Source organism: Rhodnius prolixus, unplaced genomic scaffold, assembly GCF_049639745.1.
Source record: "Rhodnius prolixus isolate KJV_2025 unplaced genomic scaffold, Rpr scaffold_2, whole genome shotgun sequence".
NCBI classification, from domain to species: Eukaryota; Metazoa; Arthropoda; class Insecta; order Hemiptera; family Reduviidae; genus Rhodnius; species Rhodnius prolixus.
The window spans coordinates 10,549,841-10,572,279 of record NW_027411592.1 but is presented as its reverse complement, the minus strand read 5'-3'; the positions used below and the strand labels follow the sequence as shown (position 1 = coordinate 10,572,279).

The 22,439-nt window shown below is 31.3% G+C and overlaps 3 protein-coding genes across 3 annotated transcripts in view; 2 read left to right on the top strand and 1 right to left on the bottom strand.

The window, feature by feature from the left end:
* LOC141450176 (ras-related protein Rab-13-like) overlaps positions 1 to 22,439 on the bottom strand; it is a 175,027-nt gene that overhangs the window by 5,168 nt on the left and 147,420 nt on the right. The window lies entirely within an intron of this gene.
* On the top strand, positions 35 to 10,349 carry Sirt7 (sirtuin 7). Its single transcript, XM_074120813.1, has 7 exons — positions 35 to 396; positions 551 to 648; positions 726 to 941; positions 1,143 to 1,314; positions 1,808 to 2,038; positions 2,918 to 3,038; positions 3,484 to 10,349. The coding sequence occupies exons 1-7, from the start codon at positions 295 to 297 to the stop codon at positions 4,188 to 4,190; spliced, it is 1,647 nt and encodes a 548-aa protein (XP_073976914.1). The 5' UTR covers positions 35 to 294; the 3' UTR covers positions 4,191 to 10,349.
* The window catches only part of ckn (CRK like proto-oncogene, adaptor protein), a 357,411-nt gene continuing 350,662 nt past the window's right edge, over positions 15,691 to 22,439 (top strand). Inside the window, exon 1 of the mRNA XM_074120793.1 lies at positions 15,691 to 15,898. The gene's annotated coding sequence lies outside the window, so the exon portion shown is untranslated. The remainder of the gene's footprint in view (positions 15,899 to 22,439) is intronic.

The following is a 22,439-nucleotide window of genomic DNA, read 5'->3' as shown; positions in this document are numbered from 1 at the left end:
AATACATAATTTCAGTAAATATAACTTTTTTAATGCATTTTTAAAACTTAAAAAAGTTTTACAGCGAATGAAATTAAAAGAAACTCATAAATATTATTAGCTATTTTTTATTTTACTTCATAAACTTGCAAGCCTGCTTGCGGCTTTCGATTCACTGAAGAAAAGTTGTGTATTTTTCTGTGCTTAAAGAATAGTCCGGTATGTGTTATTGTTTTGGTTTGTTTTGCTATATTTACTGCATTACGAAGTAAAAAACAATCAATTATCTTTTTGTGAAAAATCCATTTATGTGGAATGGCTGATGGAGAAGCAATGAAACCGTCTGGATTACGAAGAAAAGCGTCACTGAATGTTTCTTTTTCTGTTAAAAAACAAAGAGATAGAAGACATTTGAGGGTAAGTTGTTTTATTTAATTCATAATAGAAAACATAACATTTATCACAAACCCTATTCCAGTTACGTAATTATTTAATTTCTACAATATGTTTTTACAAAAATTGATTTTACGAGAATTATCCATTGAAGATAATCATATTTTTGTATCTAAAGATTGCCAAAGTTCTTCAAAAACCTGTGGAGGAGAGAAGCCCAGAAGATTTAGAACTTATTGCTTCGTCAACAGATATAGTAAAGGAAATCTCATTAAAGTGAGTAAATTTATTTTATTAGTTATATGTAAATCTTGATCTTCCGAAAAATAAAATGAAGTTTTCTTGTTTAATAGAGTTGAAAAACGAAAAAAGCTCTTAGCAAGAGCAGAAGAATTTGAAGATGGGTTGAACGTCCTCCAAGAAAAATGTTATAAACTTGCTAGCGCAATCAAACACTCACAACACTTGGTGATCTACAGTGGAGCAGGTGTTAGTACTGCAGCTAGTATACCAGATTATCGAGGAAGCAATGGGATATGGACCAGATTGCAACAAGGAAAAGATATTGGGTAAATAAATTAACTCCGTAATGTTAACTTATAGCGAAAAACTAATTGATAGAAAAAAAAGTATATTAAAACAAATCAAAATCATTGAAAATCGATTTTTATTTTCCTTTATAAGAATTTCTTCAGTTTGTCTCAATAAAGAAAATTTATGTTTTAACAAATTATTAATCATTTTTAATTTTTTTTCATTTGATTTTATAGAAATCATGACTTGTCGGCTGCAGAACCTACTGTAGCTCACATGGCACTTTATGCCTTGTATAGAAAAGGATTGTTGAAATATGTGGTGTCTCAGAATTGTGATGGTCTACATTTAAGAAGTGGTCTACCCAGGAGAGCTTTATCTGAAGTACATGGAAACATGAATCTAGAAGTAGGTAAAAATTAACTTTTTTTCCTCATTTTCACTAACTTGGATTTAGGGTTTCTCTGAAAATATATTTTTGAACTTCCCTAAAAAAATAAATTATCGCTAGGCTCAAATGCGACTTTATTTAATCATATTTTGTTTAAACCAAAATAATCGATATATACTTGCTAACGAAAAATAAGTTTATATATTTTTTTTTATTAGTATTTTAATTTAAGGCGCATTATCATTAGCTGCCCGAGTTCTCTCAGCATTGTTGTTTATTGTTATGTAAGATTTTTTTATTATAGAGGAGTGGTTTTAATATGAGCAAAATCACTAGACCGACCTTTAACAGAATACAGTTTCCTATTTTCCAATATTGTTCCTGGACTTATTTCTAATCTGATTCCTTCTATCACACCGATGTGTAATATCCTTCATTTATTTCATTTTCTATTTTCCTTTGCTTTAAAACTCTTCATAGAATTGATTTTAAGGATTTGTTTTTGTATAGGTGTGTACAGACTGTAACGTACAAGTTTGGAGATCATTCGATGTAACCGAACACACGGCCAGATACGCTCATAAAACTGCTAGAAGATGTAGCCAGTGTTTTCATCCACTAAGAGATACCATAGTACATTTTGGAGAACGTGGTAATTTGGCTTGGCCGATAAATTGGTCCGGTGCTTGTCAAGCCGCCAAGCAGGCAGACGTAATACTTTGTATTGGATCTAGCCTGAAAGTGAGTTTTAACCAGTTTTTAAAACTGGTTTCAATTATAATAATTTATTTAATTGGAAGTCTGTGATTCTTTTCTAATATAGATAGAAAAATCATTTAACTTAGGTTTTGGCTTTTATTAACTCTTATTTATTAAATACGGATGTGTTAAATTTCCAGATGTCACTGTGAGAGTCAGATTTCATAAATTAGGTGACAAAAAGTTGTTCCTGAATATATGATTATTAATTTTAAGGTGTGATAAGTGCTGTGCCTATAAGTACCTACTTTTGGGGTCAGATGACAACAAAGCAAGTGGAAATTTAGATGAAAAAATATTTTGAATGTATGATAGCTCACAACATTTTTGCTTACAAAAATTAATATGGATACCAAGAGAAAATAAACATCTGAAACTTGAAAAGTCAAGATTTTCTTCTAGTATAACTCTTTAGGGGTCGATAATCAGCTAATTCTAGTGGCTGCAACAAATAGCTTTGGTGGGAGTGCGTAAAAGCGAACTGTAAATTAACACCCATGTTTGACTGTGTTCAGTTATGGGAAATTTATGAAAATAAAACGAACTATTATTCCGCAGAAACTCTTTTCTCTGGGCTTTCCATAACAATATTTATTACATTTTTTAGAAAGCTTTCGTCAGAGTATTGTAGTAATTCCAGTATGGCGTGGAACACTAAACATTTCCCGTGCCTTTTGAGTGCTGAAACTAAGTTCTGTAGTACATATGTAAACACAATAAAATAGTAGTAATTGCATTAAAACAACAGAATAATTCAACACATGAATGTCTGCATTTATATTGTTCGCTAGTTCCCAAGTAATCGATGCCTGCAATGCAATATTCCTAAATGCGAATATAATATTATTTTTGCTCCCGCAGGTTTTAAAAAAATACCCATGGCTTTGGGGAATGGATAAACCGGCCAAAAAAAGACCCCAGCTGTACATAGTAAACCTACAATGGACGCCCAAAGATGATCAAGCTTCATTAAAAATTAATGGTAATTTTTTTTTTTAAATCTATTGTCTGTTGGACCAAGACTTCATTTAGGCTGAAGGCGGAAGTGCAAATGATGGTATTTACGGAAGTGTCATAAAAAAAAACATTATGGCTCCTCTGTAATCGTTGGAGTCTGTAAAAAGAACTGAGATTGAATGCGATGGTGAACAATTTTGCCTTTAGACAAGTATACTGAAGTTATTAACTTTACTGTGCCTGGTGGATCAAGCATGATGAATCCTCAGTGCTAAATAACATTAATATTTCTTGTATAAAGACACTTTTTTTCTTTCATCTTATCGTTTCAGATTGTTATCATAACTGAAACTATTTTCTGTTAACTGGGTAGCTTCATGAAACGTATTAGGAACCCTTGGTTTAAACATTAGATCCATTAAATGAATTTAATGAAAATTAATGTTATATCGTTTTTATTATATTTTCAGGAAAATGTGATGATGTAATGAAACTTGTAATGAGATATCTGAATCTAGATATCCCTCCGTATGACCGAAAATTAGATCCAATTTTCACTCATGCTACTGAATTACATGAATTAGAAGAACATACAATATCCACACAAATGCTAGTCAGTCCAGATATGAAGAAAGAAGATAAATCGAGCTTTCCAATGCAATTTAATGCAATAAACGAACAAAAGATTGAAAAAATTGTTTCAGACATTAAAAAAGAAAACGATATATGGAGGCCTTTTAGCAATGAAATAAATATTTTGCCGAAAAGTCAACCTAATTATGCCGAAAATAAGGACTTGGCTTGTCAGTCAATGGAAGTAAATAGAGGGATGTCTGTGGATTTATTTGACAGGATGTACCAAGAGATCGCTATGAAAATTTTAAAAGAGACAAATAGTGAATATTACAATAAGTGTTACGAAGAGCCATTAGATTTATCAAAGCCAAAAGTTGAATGTGAATTCTGTTATCGACATTATTCTACAACGGTATGTTATTTTTATGTAAAACGAGAAATAAAATTAGCTCCTACAGGTCCTCCTTGTTATTGTTGTGATTCTGATGATGAAACTGTCGACCAGCCAGCTGGGCCGGCTGAAGTTGATAAAAAGGTGACTGTCACCAATCCAGGTTGGTTTGGCAAAGGTTATAAGAAAAGATTCAAAAAGAAAAGATAGTAGTTGTATTATTAGTTATAATTGTTTCATTTTTTATTTTAGATTTAATATTTTTCATTCAATTATTTTCTTTAAGTTATATTCAGAATTATTCTCCATAAAATTAATATTAATTTGTGTAAATGGCATATCATCGTTCAGCGAGAGAACAGTAATCAGAAAGTTTTGTCTTTTCCTTCTGTTTGTATCTCTTGATTCCACAAACTAGACAGTAGACAGTGTGCTTTAAACCCTCAAATGTGGAGAGTATGTTTAACCAAAGTGTGGATCATGCTACAATTCTTTTAAAACAATAAAATGAAAAATAAATCAGCTAGGGATAATTAGAAATAAGTCAAGAGATCTGTACAAATTCATCACTCGCTCTAAATATTGCAGTACATCTTGTACCTTTTACCAGATTTTGTGTTTTGTTTTGATAAGTATTACTAACTAACAAAGGGTAAACTGTGTGTGTGTGTTTCCTATTTCACTCTTTGTGGATATAGAGGTTTGATTGCAAATTTGATAATAAATTTGACTTAGTTATGACAAAGTATGGGTGGGTACCAGAGTATCAGAATATATATAAGATACTTTTGTGTTAAAATAGACGTTTCTTCTATCGTTATTCTAAACATTTTAAGTAAAAATATTATTCAAACATTGCACTATAAGATTTTTTTTTTGTACTTAGGCTAAATGAAATTTAAAGAAAAGCTGTTTCACAACTTATTAATCTCTGATAGCCTTTTACGGTATTTTCCTTTTTTCAAGGATGACGTTAAATGGAAAAGACAAACCTATTTTTTTCTACTATTTTCAAATTTTGTTTGTTTTAGTTTAGAATATTTTAAATACATTTATTTATGAATGGGCTTCATTGATTAGGTATTAAGATAAAAGATGTATTAATTGGTAGACTGTATTATGGATATTTGTTTTTAATATTTTATCTAAGAAGTATTTATTAGTAATTTTTATTTTTGTCTAACAGTGTTGTGTATTACACTTAGGTGGACAATTAGATGTTTGTATATTGTTTAGTCGTTAGTCATTGTTATGTAGAACAAGCTGACCCTCGCTTTATATAAAATCCAATAATACTTCTGTAAATCCGCATTTGTATACTCCAATTTCAATACATTCATTCCCACTCATAAGAAAACTTATTATCTTACTCAAGTAGGTAGATCTACAATCGAGTATTTTTCGATAACTTTCAATAATGAATCCCCAGAGAAAATTCGAACAGATCATTCAATTTGACTGCAAAGTCGAATCAAAATCTGAATTTAATTTTAGAATGTTAGTCTTTTTTTTTAAGTCATATCTTCTTCATTAACATCTTATATTATATACTAATTCTTAAAGTTGGACAATAATTGATAGAAAATGTATCAGCATTTTCATTATCGTCCAGACGTGTAATTCTTCGATGTCAGTTTGGTTCTTTTGTGTTGCTCCTGCGTTCAAATGAGGAAATATGATCAAATAGATGTAAGGATTTTTTTAAAAAAATCATGAAAAGGTATATTTAACATAAATATTAAACATAATTATAACATAAATTTAACATAATTATAAAAAAAGTTCCAATACTTATTCAGAATTATCTTTTAAGGCGGACAAAGAAACATTTCAAAACTTTGAGCCTTGTTTAGTATCACTTATTCATTAAATTTAGATTATCTAATGTGTTTAAGTTATTTAAGTATTTAAGTTCGAATTGTGCATCAAGAAATTTATTATCTCAAATGTCAAAATAAGAAGCGAAATGATTTACCGTTTTTATGGGTTACTTAAATTATAATTTATTCAATTTTGCGCATAATACACTAAAATTATAATTAGGTCACTATAAACATATCCTAACTTTTGATTCTTTAAAAACAGAAATATCAGTTGGGTCCATTTCTTCGTAACGAAGTAGAGTTTTAGTCCAGTACTCTGCGGCTACTATTGGTGATAGATCCTTGGAGAACTGACCTATAGCTGACCAACCTTTGCCCGTTACTCATCTCGGTCGAAAACGTTAGCAAGCCCCTTTTACATAATCCAAATTATCAAACCAACTCAGTGTGGGCAAAATTTTGTTTTGGGTCTTTCTTCTTATGCAGGCGACTGACATTGACCTTTTTGATTTTTAAATGCGCCACTTGTTAAATCTGAAAATGGAGCCAAATATTGTTAGGGAAGCCTTAGTTTCACATATTTATTTGAATCTTTTGAACATGTTCAAGAGGAAGGATCGTTCTTGTCCAACATTAACGCTTCCAAATTTTTGAAATTGCGCCCTGAACATTGCCGCTTTTGAACTTGCCAACAACTATTATATTCATCATCTGTTTATCCCTCGCTTGTGTATGCCCTTCTAGCTGAGGACAGTTTTGACTCTCTTAAGTATAAATTTTCAATGTCACATCATCAATTCACATTATCATTTTGATGCTGAATTAGAATACATATTTGTACATCTTGGAACTAAACGTTTTTGTAATAAAATATTTAACATCTAATGGATGGATACACATTGATTTTTCGGAGAACTACACTCAAAGAATTCGTTTGTTTGCTCGTTAGTGTCCAATTTCAGTTATCAATATAGAATTGTGACTTTATCCAAACCATGTCTTAAAAAAAAGAAGGTTATTACGGAATATTAGAGATTAGTCTGTGATAAAAGTTCCAGTATTTTCTGGATATCAGTGTCACTTAATTTCCTACGATTAAATTTATAGTATCTGTTATTGGTGGCAATATTAACTTGCCTGAGATACCATTCCATTGAGCCTATGTCCTGAGTATAAACAATATGACAAAAGTTATTGTCGAAAGGTTTGTGGTTACATTTTAATCATACCTTCAAACTCACAAAACATTTATGTCAATTTATTGCTTCTTAACAGTTCTTAAATTGCTTATATTAGGACTACTTTATAAAATAAAAAAAGAAGTGAATTCTTTATGTTTTGTTTACATTTTAGGTCAGGATAACATCATCCATCAAGCAAAATAGCTTGTGTTGCTATCAAATGCTTCCAAAATAAATATTCTCTGATACAATTAGTAACCTTTTAGAGCTTGCCTTTTATAAAACAGCTTTGCTAAATAAAATAAAATACAGAAATATTGGAAACATGAATTTGAAGCGGGAAGTACAATCTAAAGACGTTTTATGCCAGCATTAATGTTGGTTTAACCATTATGTTAGAAGAATGTATGATTTGTCTTCTTATGTTTTTTACTTGTATATTTTAGATGTATATTTTCTTTTAATATGAAGGAAAGTCCACAAAATCGATGAGTTCGCACTTTAAAAACCTACAGCAATTGTTTCTTATGTTTAAAAGTGAACAAACGAATTTAACGGGGGGCATCAACGATTTTGGTATTGTAAGAAAAAAAGATTTGTTTTTAAGCTATAATTAAATGGCTTGAATGAAGTTTTTTAATCATGAAATCGCTCATAAAAAATAAATTACTCTGCTAAAATTAAGTAAACTATTTTTGACTTCAGAAAACAAAATCAATTGAAATAAATAATTATTCAATCGGTTAAATAATAACTTTTTTTTTGTAGAAATTTTTAATGTGTTTAAAGCCTTTTTCCATTAAAAAATGTGTATACATCTAAGAACTAGGTGTTAATGATTTTTTTTTTTTTAATTACAAAAATATGTAAGTTCGAAAGCGGCTTAAAAGTGTATTGAATCAGAAATGTATTTAACCTTTTAATTTTTAAATTTAACATGTTTTTCCAACTTTTTAGTTGAGGAGCCGATTCATTTAGATTGTATGATAATTTTTCAAAATCAACTACAATTTATTATTAATAATACCAGTATTTCAATAAAAAGTTTAGCTCTCCAGAACTGCATGTTGGTAGGTTATCTCGTAGTTATATAGGAATTTCCCCCAAAAGTCGCCAATATTTTCTGAAAACAGGATTCAGAACTTTTTGATACAGTCTACGTGTAGACTTTCTTTTTTTTTTTTTTGTAAAAATTAAGAATTTCGTGGTTATATATACATATTTATGACTTTCCATGTAATTGAAGTTGAAACTATCGTTTTTGTAAAACTTTTTCACATATAATGTGATTAAGTCTAGTTTCTCAGTAAATTTAAGTAAGTTCTTCATTAAACATTTTAATTTCATTAAAATTTCAAATAGTTTCAAAGACTTCTCACGAGGGTCAGCGATTTTATAAATTATCAAAAATTGGTTTTATTTTGATTTAGGTTTGTGGCGAAGAATTACATGTATAATGTTGAATTCAAGTGCGAAAAATTTAGTTAAAAATGGATATGCGCATTTTTACGACATAAACTCAAAATGTTAATTATTATTTATCTTTTACTCAATGATCTCTTATCGTATTGTCGTGAATTTTTATTTGTTTTTTCCATAATTATGAAGTAAATTATGTTTAGCTTTTTATAATTATTTTGTTGCTTGTAGTAAAAAGATAGCAACATCTTATTTTATGTATTTTTTTTTTCTATTAGATCCTAATATCTTTTATTTCAAACTTATATGAACATTGGAAGATTGGAGGAATTACATAGTGAAAGAGAGTTTTGTTCAATTTTCATTTTGCTTTTTCATGAAAGCTATTAGGTTCGCGATCTCCTCCTCTGTTGTAATTGTTTACCCTAAACAATTAGATAAATATTTTCCTAGATTTCTTGAAAAATTAGGAATAATGCATCTACAATTAAACTTCAGGATGTTTATAAGAAAAATAGTGATTTAATAATTTTCCCTCCTCTTTAAAACTGAATCTTATAATTGGCTTTTGTTGAATTTCCTAGATGTTCAGTAATCTTGTAACAATAATAATGATTATCCAACAAAGGCGCGATATATAATTAATAATAATAGTGAAGGGAAGGGATTAGCTATGAGGTTAGCATACTGGACTCCCACGCGGAGGTCCCGGGTTCGAATCCAGCGGTTGACCCTTAGATTTTCTCTTCCTAGGAGCTTCTTACAGCTCACTGTCCGGTGATGGACAGTGTTGTCTGTAACGAGAGAACACTGTCCGGAGGCCGGCAGTGCACTGGAAAAAGCTCCGGGCGCTAATGACCTCAGCTGTTGATGCGCCAAAAAAAAAAAAAATAATAATAATAATAGCAAGGGAAGGGATTAGCTATGAGGTTAGCATACTGGACTCCCACGCGGAGGTCCCGGGTTCGAATCCAGCTGCTAGCCCTTAGATTTTCTCTTCCTAGGAGCTTCTTACAGCTCACTGTCCGGTGATGGACAGTGTTGTCTGTAACGAGAGAACACTGTCCGGAGACCGGCAGTGCACTGGAAAAACTCCGGGCGCTAATAACCACAGCTGTTAAAGCGCCAAAAAGAAACAAAAAAAAAAAAAATAATAATAATAATAGTGTGCTAAATAACGATTAAATATGTACTATTTCTCATCTAGAAAATATTTAGATTGCCTTCAGTTTCTAAGTGTCCTAGAAAGATTTGAATAAATAACAGATGTGTTTTCCTCCTCCTCCTCATCAGTAAGCCTAACAAAATTATTTATATATTAGAAATGAATTAAATGGAATATAATCATATTAGGTACAAAACACGTGTGTTCATACATTACAGATATTTAAAGTACATAACTTTAAAAAAATACTACCTTAAATTACATTACTTCAAAATTAATTTTTATTTTAAATAACGACGTTTAAAAAAGCTTCATTTTTTGTTTAATTAATTAACGAAATTGGAAATGGGTGGGTTTATTAGCTAAGTGAATTTAATAATTAAAATTAGTAAAATGTAATTGAATAGTTCGTGTATACTCTGCCCATATTAATATTGACAATCCTCTAATGTATTTTGGAAAGTTTATATACAAAACAAATCAGAAAAAAATATTATTTTTGGACTGTGATCATGAATTTTGTTTGAATCTTTTCCTATCTCCTGCAAAGTCGCATCACTTTAAAATGTTTATTTATGATTTATTTTATATTTTTAATTCTGTAAATTTTTGAATGTTTTCTATTGTTATCCTTTCTCATTTCTTTTATTTTGTTATTTTAAAATAATTATATATTTGATGAGTTTTTGTTCCTAATTTTTATACCTCATAGGGTGATTTGTTTTTCATTAGAAAAAGAAAAACAAGAACAATAAATATATTATATACTGTAACAAAACAAGTTGAAAGACTTATTTAATACAAATTAATTTAATAAAAATGTATTTGTATTTCTTGTATTCTTAGTAAATAATATTTTTCTTATTACTTTAAACAAAAATTTATGTGATCTTTATGTATTATAAACGATTAAAAAAGTTTAAAAACTATCTTTATATCTCGAAATCACAATCCTTTACCTGAAATATATATATGACTAATTAGCTACTTTAAGTTCACATAACTACGGAAGTAACTCTGGAACTAGTTACATCAACTGACATGAGAAACTTCTAGCTTCGTTTAACGAATACGTGTTTAGTAGAATTTTTACATTGTGCATTTGTGTTTGTTTAAAAGGGCATGATACAAACTTTGGAATCTCCTCAGAGGATAAATATCGAATAATCTTCACTTAGCGAAAGTCTACTACACAAAATCTCTATTCGAGATTTAAAGTTTTGCTGACAAATATGAATATGAACTTATATCGAATCAGGAGTAAAAGCCAAAAAAAAAGCTATTGCCAAAACTCTCATAAATTTTTTGTCTTTATATAACATTCAAATTTAAAAAAAAAACAGTGCATAAAAGATAGAAATAAATTAAATTCATTATTACCAAATTTACTTTTAGGAAGAGAGCACTAACAGACAAAAAAAACAACCTCAAAAATCAGTCACTTCTATTATTTCAATTTCTTTTGTCATTAATCATTTGCCTGATAGCAAAGAGTGGCATAATTAATGCTGATAAAGAGGTTTTGATTTTTTACTGTGTTTGTGATAACAAAAGAACTCGTTTTGCGCTTATGAACAATTTTCTTATGAATTCCTACTTGAGAAATTGACCGGATTAAACTCAATTAGTTTTTGTATATACTACTTTAACATATTTAAAGACAGTTAAATCTGTTGTACAATTTATTTACAAATATATTGTTAATTTTTGGTATTCTCAGCTATAAAAGTAGCTACTTCATAAAAATAATAGTCACTTATAACAAATTAATCGCTTAATTTATTTTTCTAATTATAATAACAGCATTATTATTACATATGGTATGATTAGTTTTTTAATAACAACGAAAATGTAATATTAATGGTTTACCTATAACAAAACTAATAAAGAAATAGAATGCATTTTTAATGAATAATTCCTTTTTAATGCTATCTAGCGGCAACAATCACAACTATTATAACAGTGTAGTTCAAGCTTTTGACGCTAGATAGCATAAGATTGCTCTTTCTACGGTTGTTATCCACTTGTAAAAGCACAATAATGAGTTTTCGTTAAAATTGAAGGGTAATAAATTTAAATTATTTTTTGTTTTTAATATGAATGATAAAAATATTAATTTAGTTTAAAGTTTTGATTAGTTGAATAATACTTATAATATAGCTCTTTCCAATAACACTAAACAATATTGAACTAAATAAAATAGACCTTTTACTTGAAGAAGCTGAATACAAAATTCTGTATTTTTATCGAAAAAGAAATGTTTAAATTATAATTGTTAGTATCATTGAAAAGAATTCTTAATTCAAGATTCAAGTCATTACACTTCTTCTGTTTTTAATTGAAAAATGTTGCTTTTCAGATTTAAAACAGCCGATTCTCGGAAATGTCCATAAGACCTAGCCAAAAAGGTGGCTGCTGAACTAAAAATAGAAATTGAAATTTCTGCGACTTTTACGTTTTCGAAATGTCCTGGCTCCTCACATTACAGACTCACGTATAGCTGATTTGTTAAAAAAAAAAAACCTCAGTCTTACGAAGCAGAATTTAAAAAGGATATTCAAGGCGAAATCTTTAAATCGAAAATCTCTCTTTTACGAGGGGGAGTGAGAAAAATGAGAATGATATAGTTGAATGACTCATTTATTATAGAGGATGGTCTCCAATGCTCCAAGGCTATGAAAGTGCATCAGGGTGTCCTTCAGGGAGATATCCTAAGCCCGCTCCTTTTTATTCTATTTATTTCCGACATAGATGACTTTTTCAGGAGCAAGAACGCAGAGGGTATTCCCATTGATGGAACCAAAGATGTCCTCAGTTTGCTTTATGCAGACGACCTAGTTATTTTTGCCAATAACTGGAGAGACGCTCAATATAAACTAAAACTGTTAGCAGAATACGCTGTAAAGTCTTCGCTGACCGTTAATATAGATAAATCGGCAGTGCTTCCTTTCCACAAAGGTGGTAAATTGGGCAAGATGCCCAATCTCACCTACAATAATTTGACCATACAGGTCACTAACTCATTTACGTACCTGGGCGTACCTTTATCTGCCTCCGGTAAATTTGCCATTGCTAGTAAGTATTTTTTATCCAAATGCGCAATAGCGAACTCAGTGGTAAGAAAAACTCTAGTCGCGTGTAAATCAGAAGGCTGGGAAACTAAAACTAAATTATTTCAATCAATTTCAGAAAGTACACTGCTGTATTTAGCGGAAATCTGGGCCCCAGACTACTCTGACTTGGTCGAAAAAGGTCAACTATCTTTTTTTAAAACACTTTTGCAACTGCCTGTTAACACGCCGAACTATCTAGTGCGACTTGAATGCGGTTTAACGCACTTACAATTTAAGATTTTCAAAAGAATGATTAACTGGTGGCTCTCTCTTTTAAATATGCCAGATGACAGCTTGACCAAAATCTGCTATCTACGTCTGATGGAACTCGGAGAAATTTGCACTTTACCTTTTAACTGGACCCTATGTCTACGAAGGTATTTAACAATTATTGGGGCGGAGGACATCTGGCTCAGTCAAAGTCCGCAGATTCTCAAAAGCCATTATAATAATTTACTAGAAAAGTTTGAGAATCATCTTTTTTGTAAAGATGTAGACTCGGCAATAAATACCAAATACAGTATATTTATTAGAGATATTTGTTCTCTTGGCCCGGGAGAGTTGTACTTGACCACTAAAGTTGGTATAAAAAAACTTAGAATTATCTCCCAAGTAAGGCTTAGCGGCAAGTACCTACCCCGGATCTATAATAAAAATTTCTATATCCATTTCCAGACTGAGGCTGATTGTCCACTTTGTCACGCGGGTCTAGATACTATTGTTCATGTTTTGCTGCACTGCAAAGTATTTGATTCTTTAAGACATAAATACATTGATAGATACACCAAAGATGTAAAAACCGAGAGAGATAAAATTCAACAGCTTCTTAATATTGAGGATAATGTTCAAAAGCTTAATCACCTTTATTATTTTATTACAAGAAGTCTTCATTTAAGAAAATTATTGCAATAAGTTTGTAATTATCTAGTTTGTTTGTTTGTTTTTTTTTTCTCTACTCTACTTATATAAATTACTATTACAAATAACTAATTCTAGAATAACTTTCTCTTACTGATTATAGCTAGAAATGATTCCACTCCGATTTAATTATATAGTTTAGTTCTGTTTTGTTTTCAATTTCAGCCCGTACATATATTGTATACAATAATAAAAAACCATTAATTTGTATAATAAGTCTGACAGAATTAACTTTGTAAACTCCTTGTACTGTAAGGCCAACCCTTTGCTATGAGATTTGTACTCTTAAGAGCAAATAAATCATTCATTCATTCATTCATAGTTGAATGACTCATTCGAATATTCTTGTACCAAATCTACTTCAACATTTTGATATTTCCAACTTTTTACTTTAATCTTAATTCGTTCAGAGTTCACGGAGCCCAAGTTCCACTTGCGTTGGCGCTTATAGAATCTGTGATGAGATTCCGAGAGATTTCGCTAAGGAGTGCGATGAAGTTCTCACAATCTACACATTCAGCTGACCTTGTTCTCGCGTGTAAGACGTCTACAATATAAACTCTGTTACTAAACTACTCTGAGACATACCAATTCATTTCGTGACTGACATTCTTGATCACCACTCGAGTTATAGACTTGCTCAATGTCAAAAAGTTTTTACCATGTCATCCAAGATGTCAGAAAAAATTAATAATCCAAAAACGTATTGGGAATTACTAATTTCGTATATCCTTTACAAATTTTCCTGTATCTAGATGCAGATTGGCTGTCCCATCGCAGTGCAAAAATATGCTAAATATTCTGAAATTAAAAATAAAAAACAAACACTAATGTTTGTACGATTTTGACTCAATTAATTCTGTTTCGTTTGATTCCTCCTTACAACTAGATTATAATCTCTGCTCTCTGAAGTAAAACATACAGAAAGTAGACGTTTCAATTGTATCTATCAGCTTCATCACGCGAGTGCTTGGCCCAACAAGTGAGGCTCATACCACCAGCTACAACTAAGTAGGAAATTCGAAATGGAAGTGCATGCAAAGGTGATGTTGACTTGCTGGATGTCGTGGGCTCGATGCTGGACAGCTCAAGCACAATGCAAAGCATTGAGCAAACTATTCAGAAATAAATTTATGACTTGAAAAACTTTCCTTCTGAGTGAAGGAGAACCGCAAGAGATACTTCCAGAAGCCAATTAGGTTGGCGGAGGAATCTTATCGAAGTTTTCGGAGCTATCTTCAAGATGAGAGATGAAGGTTCTCAAAAAGTGGGAGAGAAGTGAAATGAGAGTCCGAAACACTAAAACGATCATAGCAAATAACGAGTAAATCGCATCCCACTTGATATAGCTTTGCTCAATTAAAGCATCATCTGAGCAAATGAGAAACATTCGACAGCCAAGGTACATTATGAAGGCTTTATTCTTGGAAATGACGGTCTCGGATTTATTCCGATCTGAAATTGTCGACGCAAGATGGCTCCAAACCAGAACGGTTTTCTAGGATAGTGCTCTCTTCGACCTACACTTAGTCCTCGCTTCTGGAGCCCGCTTTGAAGAGACAGGTTATTATGTGGTAACTCAGAAGAATCCTTAAAGGTATTGCGTCTATCCTTGCCTGAGTAGTTGGCTGTATTGTGACACCAACATATTCCATACACTCGTCATGAAAGTAGTTTGCTAAAAATAGGTTTTTCGCTGTTTCGAAGCCCAAAAAGAAACTCTTCAGAAGAGATAAAAGCGCGCCTTGTTATTTGACTTTCAAGTTCAGTTTAGATAAATTAATTTAAATTTAATACTATATCATTAACGAACCTTAAACAATTACTTAATTTAATGGAAATAGGTCATTATAAATATTATTACTATTGTGTTTCAATTTGGATTTGTTATTTTACGAAGTAGTTTACCTTGTTAGTAGGAGAATAACTTTTTTTATTTCTTAAAATATTTTAGAGAATTACTTTGAAATAATGGTTACATAAGAAGACAAAGAATGAACTAAGGTGGGTGGAAATAGGGGTGGATTATTGTGGGAGTCCAAGGGCCTTTACTAAATAATCGATAATTCCCTAGTAAAACCTGAACTAAATCCTTTCCCAACCTTTCTCGTTCTTGTAATGTCCTATCTACTATTATCTCTTAACTGTTCTCATGAATATTTCCTAGTTTTTCATCTTTTTTCAAGTTAAATTTCTAGAATAGTTATAAACAAGTGTGGTGTATCAAAATTAAAGATATTATACGTATGTGCCTTTATGGGATAGTACTCTGTCCAGTGCTGAATTCATTTGAAGTAAGGTAAGTTAACTCTTAGATAAATAAGTTTTCATTTCTTATTCTAAAAATTAAATATCATTCTAAAGCATTTGTACTTTTAAATAGCACAGTTAACGTTCATACATCTAACCAGGAAAGGTTATTTGTAGGTTTTGCACATCTCTGAGGTTACAGTGATTTTAAAACTGCGCGATATTTAATATTATTAATATTTGGTTTTTAACTGTCCCCATTTCTTTATATTCTATACTGCTTCCTTTTATTCGTTTTACGTTAAACATTAATTAAAAAATATATAAATATAACACTTTTATTAATTTGGATAATTTAACAATGACATTTTTTTTAAAAAAAAAGGAAACTAAATAAATAAAGTACGTATTAATACATGAAAACTCGTAACATAATTGGCAAAATGTCAAAAGCATTTTGAAATGTCGAGACCTTTATGCCCTGATAAAAAGAAACTTAGTGGAAATGCCAATAGATAGCTGCTCTATTCGCATTTTTGAAGGTGTTTGTGTCGGTTCATTTTTGGTTTTAGTTTTATTTTTTTTTAGTTTATGATTCATTAGATTAAATAAATAAAGATGTTTTGTGTAAGGTGATTTTTTATGTTAATAAAACACAATGTTAATTTTTTTTACGATTTAGGGGGTTGTATTTATTAGATTCGATTTATAGGTTGCATGTGGAGGATGTTATAAAAATGAAATTTTGGGTTGCTGTTTGTCTTAAATATGAAAAAACTAATTAAAATTTCACAGAAATAATCTCTTTCATGAAAAAACTAAAAACTAATCGAACTTGACTCTCCCTCTAGAAAAAAAAAACCTTTGTGATGGGTGCGCTAGTTTCCATTTTGGTTTTCTTCTCATCCTTTAAATTGAGATTTTTTTTAAAAAGTAACCTTACAATCTGGGTCATCCGTTCCAGATACTCCTCCAGCCCATTGACGATACTACCCGTCCTATATAGCCTACCTTTCCTACTACCCTTTCCGGACTATATAGTACGAGGAAGTGAATCAGGAATAAGCACTAAAAGGATCAATTTTTTTTTATAAATCATTGCGGTTGTTTGCGTATTCTAATGATGAGTGAATGATAAGATCGGTTAGGGTAGTAGAAGGTGTGTTCCTGATGATAAGGGGAAAAAAGGCCCATTAGTCAATGCAATAAAAGATGAAGTATTAGTCTTACGTTTTAAGTACCATTGAGAGTTCCAGTAATTCTTTCGAAAAAGTAAGGGAGACTAGCAGACGTACCTACGTCTTGAATTATCAGGCGAAATGTCTAAATCAAGCGGAACTATGCTGAGAACAAACAAATCACCTATCTATCCTCACATAACTAAGGCTTTCGAAAGACGAAACAGAATCAGAGCCACTGTATTCTGGAGGATGGGTCTATGTCGGGATTGGCACCCCGACATAAGTGTGAATGGTCGTATGAATGTTCTGTAAATAATTATGTATGTAAATAAGATTTTATCTTAGATTAGGTTATTAATGTGATGCAGGGAATATCAAGTACTCCATCACAAATCGCGATTGGTATAAGTCAATTTAGAGTGAGTGAACGAGCAAATGTATTTTGCTAGATTTAATGTGTGTGACTGTATTTATTTGGATGAATGTATTTATATGCATGAGTGTTTTTTAGTATAATGATTGTGTTATTTTAGAATGAACTAGTGAACATTCAGCAACATTGTCACGTGCGAAGGACCTTAGATGATGAGCACCTTTAAAAAGAACCCAAAAAACAGAATCTACGTTTCTTTTCGCCAGTATAAATCTGGTGAGTCGATTGGCCAAACAGGAACTATAAGACTTTTGAAAGAGCCACCCGTTGTGACCTAGTGGAAGTTGAATAGATTACATTGGACAGGGCTCATAGCTGGGAAGTGCCTCTACGAAATCCCTTGCAAACTGTTTATACCATCTCTCCTGCCTGAATGAGAAGTCGAGGAGATCCAAGAATAAGGTAGACAAATAGCTTAGCCTTGGACGCATTGGCAGCTACTTTGGACCTGGATGGTGGCAGCTATGAATTAAGACAGATATGGAGGAACACAGGACGTAACATCCATCATTCGCTTTTACAGAAAGAGAGAAATCAATCATAAATCGGAAAGGAAAATAAGATGTTTTATTTAATATTTATAATCGGTATTTAGTAGGTTTCCTCTTTTGCGGATCGAAAACTGTTTCGTTTTACGCAAAACAGAAACGAAATTCCAAATTTCATTCTTTTGAACTCAAGCCTCTCGATGCTACCCGAACAAATACGACTGTTGGGTCACATAAATAAAGTCTATTTTTAAACGGGGTTAGCCTCTATCAACCGCTCATGATGAAGGTCGAATCATTACTGGGCAGGTCTCCGACTAGTTTCAAGAAACACTTTTTTTCGGAAAATTTGTAAATTTATAAATTACAGAAACAACATGAAGTATTTTCATTTATAATCTAAAAAAAACTGAGCTACATTCGGGAAATTATAAAATAACCGTAAAATTACTGAACATAATATTGCAAATATTTTCCTATATTTTATTTTATTTACAAATATGCCTAAAAATTAAGTATAATCACATATTTTATCGTAAGTAAGTAAAGTAATTGCCTATTTTTTCAGGTGGGTTTTACCTCCAACTACCAATTAGGTGCCGTAGACGGAGACGAATATCAAACATACTTTACTGTAAATTTCTTTTATTAACCATTAAATAAAATCCAAGGCCTAAGACCGGGAATCGAACCCAGTACCACAATACATATTAGCTTTGCAGGTCTCGCACATATTTTATAGATAAAAAATATAAGTAAAGTAATGACTTTTTTACAAGGGGGTTTAACGTCTAACTACCAATTAGGTGTCGCGGACGGAGGCGACTAGCAAACAAACTTTATAATGACTTCTCTTATTAACCATTAAATAAAATCCAAGGCCCAAGACCGGGAATCGAACCCAGTTTCATTTATAAACCTTAACTTTGAGGAACTTCGCCTCTAACCGCACAGCTATCAGCGCCTTATGTATTTATACACATATTGTATGTAATCTTCATATTTCTTTAAGATTTTTATTTTAACAAATGAGTGAGAAGGGCGAGTCTGGATTAATTCAATTAGACAAGATATCCCACTTATATGCAGGTAGTATATCTCGCTTAAAAGGGTCCTCATGCGGGCCCTAACAATCACTCACGTAGGTTTCACATCTTTTCAATGAAGTTACTAGTGCTTTAATTTGAACTTTTTCTAACTCCTAGAAAAATGTTCAAAATTTAGATTTCGTGTGTATGAGCTACAAATCTAGAAACTCGAACAGAGTGCATGGAGTGCTGAAGCTGAGCCAGTAGTATTCCTCACACCTATCTTTTACTCGGTTTCTTTTAATGATTCCCTCCATTACTTTATAGCAGAAGTTTCGAGAGCGTGGAATGAAACAAAGTAACTTAGCTATCTACTTCAAACTCGAATGGGTAGCCGACCGATCCACTCGACAGTTTTAAAACTATTTAGAGCGATAAGTTGCATTTTGATTAGTTCTTATTATTTTTAAAAATATTCCTAGAAATAACAAGGTGCTTTTTATCACTGAACTTCAAGTTTTGAATTCTAAGCACCGATCGATTGTGCGTTGGGCTGAACAGGTGTGAGAATATTGATAGTGGATCGCCTTTATTTGCATCTAGAAATTGCTTTTATCACTGGCCACCTAAATTGTTTGCTGGTAAAGGAAAAAAAATGCTGTTATTTTAAATTATTGGTAATTGAATTTTCGTTTTAGCTTTTTAAATGAAAATAAATTTAAGGTCATTTTAATGCACAGGAAATATGGCTTCATTAGATAAAATATAAGAAGGTTAAAAAATAATTTAGTTGTAAAAAACACAGTAATCATTGTTATGCAGTTTTATATAAATACTTAAAAACTTATTTAGCAGAGAATAAAACAAATATGAAATTAACTTTGCGATTATTGCAATTTTAGCGGTAGAAAGTCGTAATGTTCTCTATGTTACAGATCGAAAATAAATCATCACTGTCTGGTAGTATATTTACGAGAATAAGACCATGTCTGTAAGGTAGCTTAGGATCAGTATCCAGATGTAGAACCCAAATGGTGGTGATTAGGAATTATGATCTAATATTATGTGTTATGCACAGATGTGAGTTAGGTGATGGCGTAGATAGAGCTAGGATAGGAAGGAGAGAGCAGTTGTGACGGAGGAGGCCAAGATCCTGCAAGGATTGTAGAGCCTGTAAAGAAGAACTTCTGACGGAGGGAGTGACTTCCTTTTTAAGTTCCGTTTTTGAGCATTATACGGTGTATTACTTCTACAGTGTTCTATATATGAATTATATATGTTGCAAAAATTACGAATTTGCAAAAGAAATCGAGTGTTTTTCTCATTGCAGTTGTGAGAATTCAAGGAGAGCGAGTCAGTGTGAGTTTTTTTTTATACCCACTGGATGTTTAGGGTGCAAAACTGCCTTCCAACTATCAAATCTTGCCGATGTCGTGAGAGATGATTGATTTAAAATTATTTCTCGCCAAAATGTGATCATGGGATTGAAACAGGAAGAGTGAATGGCCAAATCAAGGCCATTTTTTTGTGGTTTATGATTTATTTTCAGCGTTATTGTATTTTTTATCTATTGAAATGTGGATGTTTTTAAAAGGTTTTAAATAAGGGTCCATTAGATTGGATTTGGAAATTGTATTAACTATTAAATGTACAAAAATTGGAACGTTACAGTAAGAGATTAATAAAAAGAAACTCTTTTTCCTAATAAAAGTAAGCTTAATTCGAAGAATTGTTAACTCGAAGGGGACATTTACTTTATTTCTCCGGCTGTGTTGGCAACACTGGCTGGATCTGTCCTTACTAGTTGTATTCAGTTGGTTTAACGCCATCTTAGAATGTGTGTGTATTTTGTGGCTCTCTAGTCAGAAATCAACAGAATTTATCCTCTTATTCCATTTATTCCTTCTACAAAAAAAATTTGTAAATTTTTTTTTTCAAATAAATGGAGGTTATCAAGTTTATGAAATGATTGTGTTGAATTATGTTAAACAATTAATTAAGCCAGTAATTATAGTATATTCCTCCATTGTTTACATTCATTGTGTTGAAGTTTTTTAGTGATTTCAAGTGTTGTTTTGTGATGATTTATTTCAAACAAGCCCTAAGTATTTTTTAAACATTGCTAGAGAGGTCGGAAAAGAATTACCATGAGAAGAATAAGTGGTATGTAAATTGTATTCAAGTTTAGATATAGCTTAGTTATTCCTCATTCACTTTTATGTTTTGCTTCGAAAAATTAGTTGAGATATATATTTTTATATTTTAGTTTACAGTAGATTTTTTATTGAATTTATTGTAGAAACATTTGCCGCCTAAGTTCTAGAAGAGTAAGAGTTTTAACTCATAAATTAACCGTTAAAATCTAATTTTAATGATCGGTGCTGAAGAATATAATTATCTTTGTTTTTCTTTTATTTTATCTTTAGATTTTTTTAAATTATACATATTTAAAGGAAATAAACTGAGTTTCACCATTAATTTGCCTAACCAGTACTAATAAAATATTTCTGGTTTACATTTAAAATATCCAAAAAAATACTTGTAAGAAATTCATGTCATAGAAATGAATACTTTATAAAAAAAAATCACGTGAATTGAGGAAATGAAAAAGGAGATTCTGTTAGGTAAGTCGTGGAGGTTAAGGGTTACTGTGGCATTTCCGGCTCTTTAAAATACTGCTAGAGTGCCAGATATAAAAGCTGCAGTGATGTTTATTCTTAGCTTTCTTTGAGAACATGTCTTTTTTTTTTTTATTAAAATGCTTTCTAGTTTAAAATAATATGTTTTTCTGACTCTATTTGGAAGGGTTGGGGAAATTTTTTGAACTAAAAGCAAAAAGTTTTCAGAAAAATCGGTTCTTTTTTAGTATAATCGGAAGGAGTTTTAAGCATTGCATTCCTTATCACAAAGAATGATTTATCTCTGGTATGATGAACTAGCGATCTTAAATATTTACTCCGCCTTCTTTCTGTTACTACCTAACCGATAGAGTCAGTTTAAATCAGAAAGTCCGAGAGGTTCTCTTAATCATGTGAGCAAGGCAAGATTTATCCTACTTTGATTCGAGGTTTCGAATCTTCCATCAGAGTAGACCCCCCTTAGCTTCACACAAACGCAAACACTACGCTACAGCTTCGATTCTCGCCATGTTGAAGTGGAAATTAAACTATTTTAAAAATTCATCACCCAAAAGTTATGAAAATTTTTCATCAAAGAAAATCACGACTGTAGTTTTATTTTTATTTAAACAATAGTCAATCATGTTTTAGTACAACTCCCTTGTTAAAAACGCGACAAATCACTTGTCAATTTAAGTGGAAGTTGATTGAACTTTTTCATTTAACCAAATAACTTTTCATCTTCAGGGCTAGTTTACAAAGTAATATTTTACATTACAGGGTTGGTGTGTCTTCTGTCTTGTCTGTTTCATGGACTGAGTGTCTAGTTTACTTTGTATAAC

Bases quoted from the DNA above. Each gene is read 5' to 3' on its own strand.
- Sirt7 (XM_074120813.1), top strand. From the start codon at position 295: ATGGCTGATGGAGAAGCAATGAAACCGTCTGGATTACGAAGAAAAGCG. The intron at 1,315-1,807 runs GTAGGTAAAAAT...GTTTTTGTATAG, and splicing joins ATGGAAACATGAATCTAGAA to GTGTGTACAGACTGTAACGT. The intron at 2,039-2,917 runs GTGAGTTTTAAC...TTGCTCCCGCAG, and splicing joins GTATTGGATCTAGCCTGAAA to GTTTTAAAAAAATACCCATG.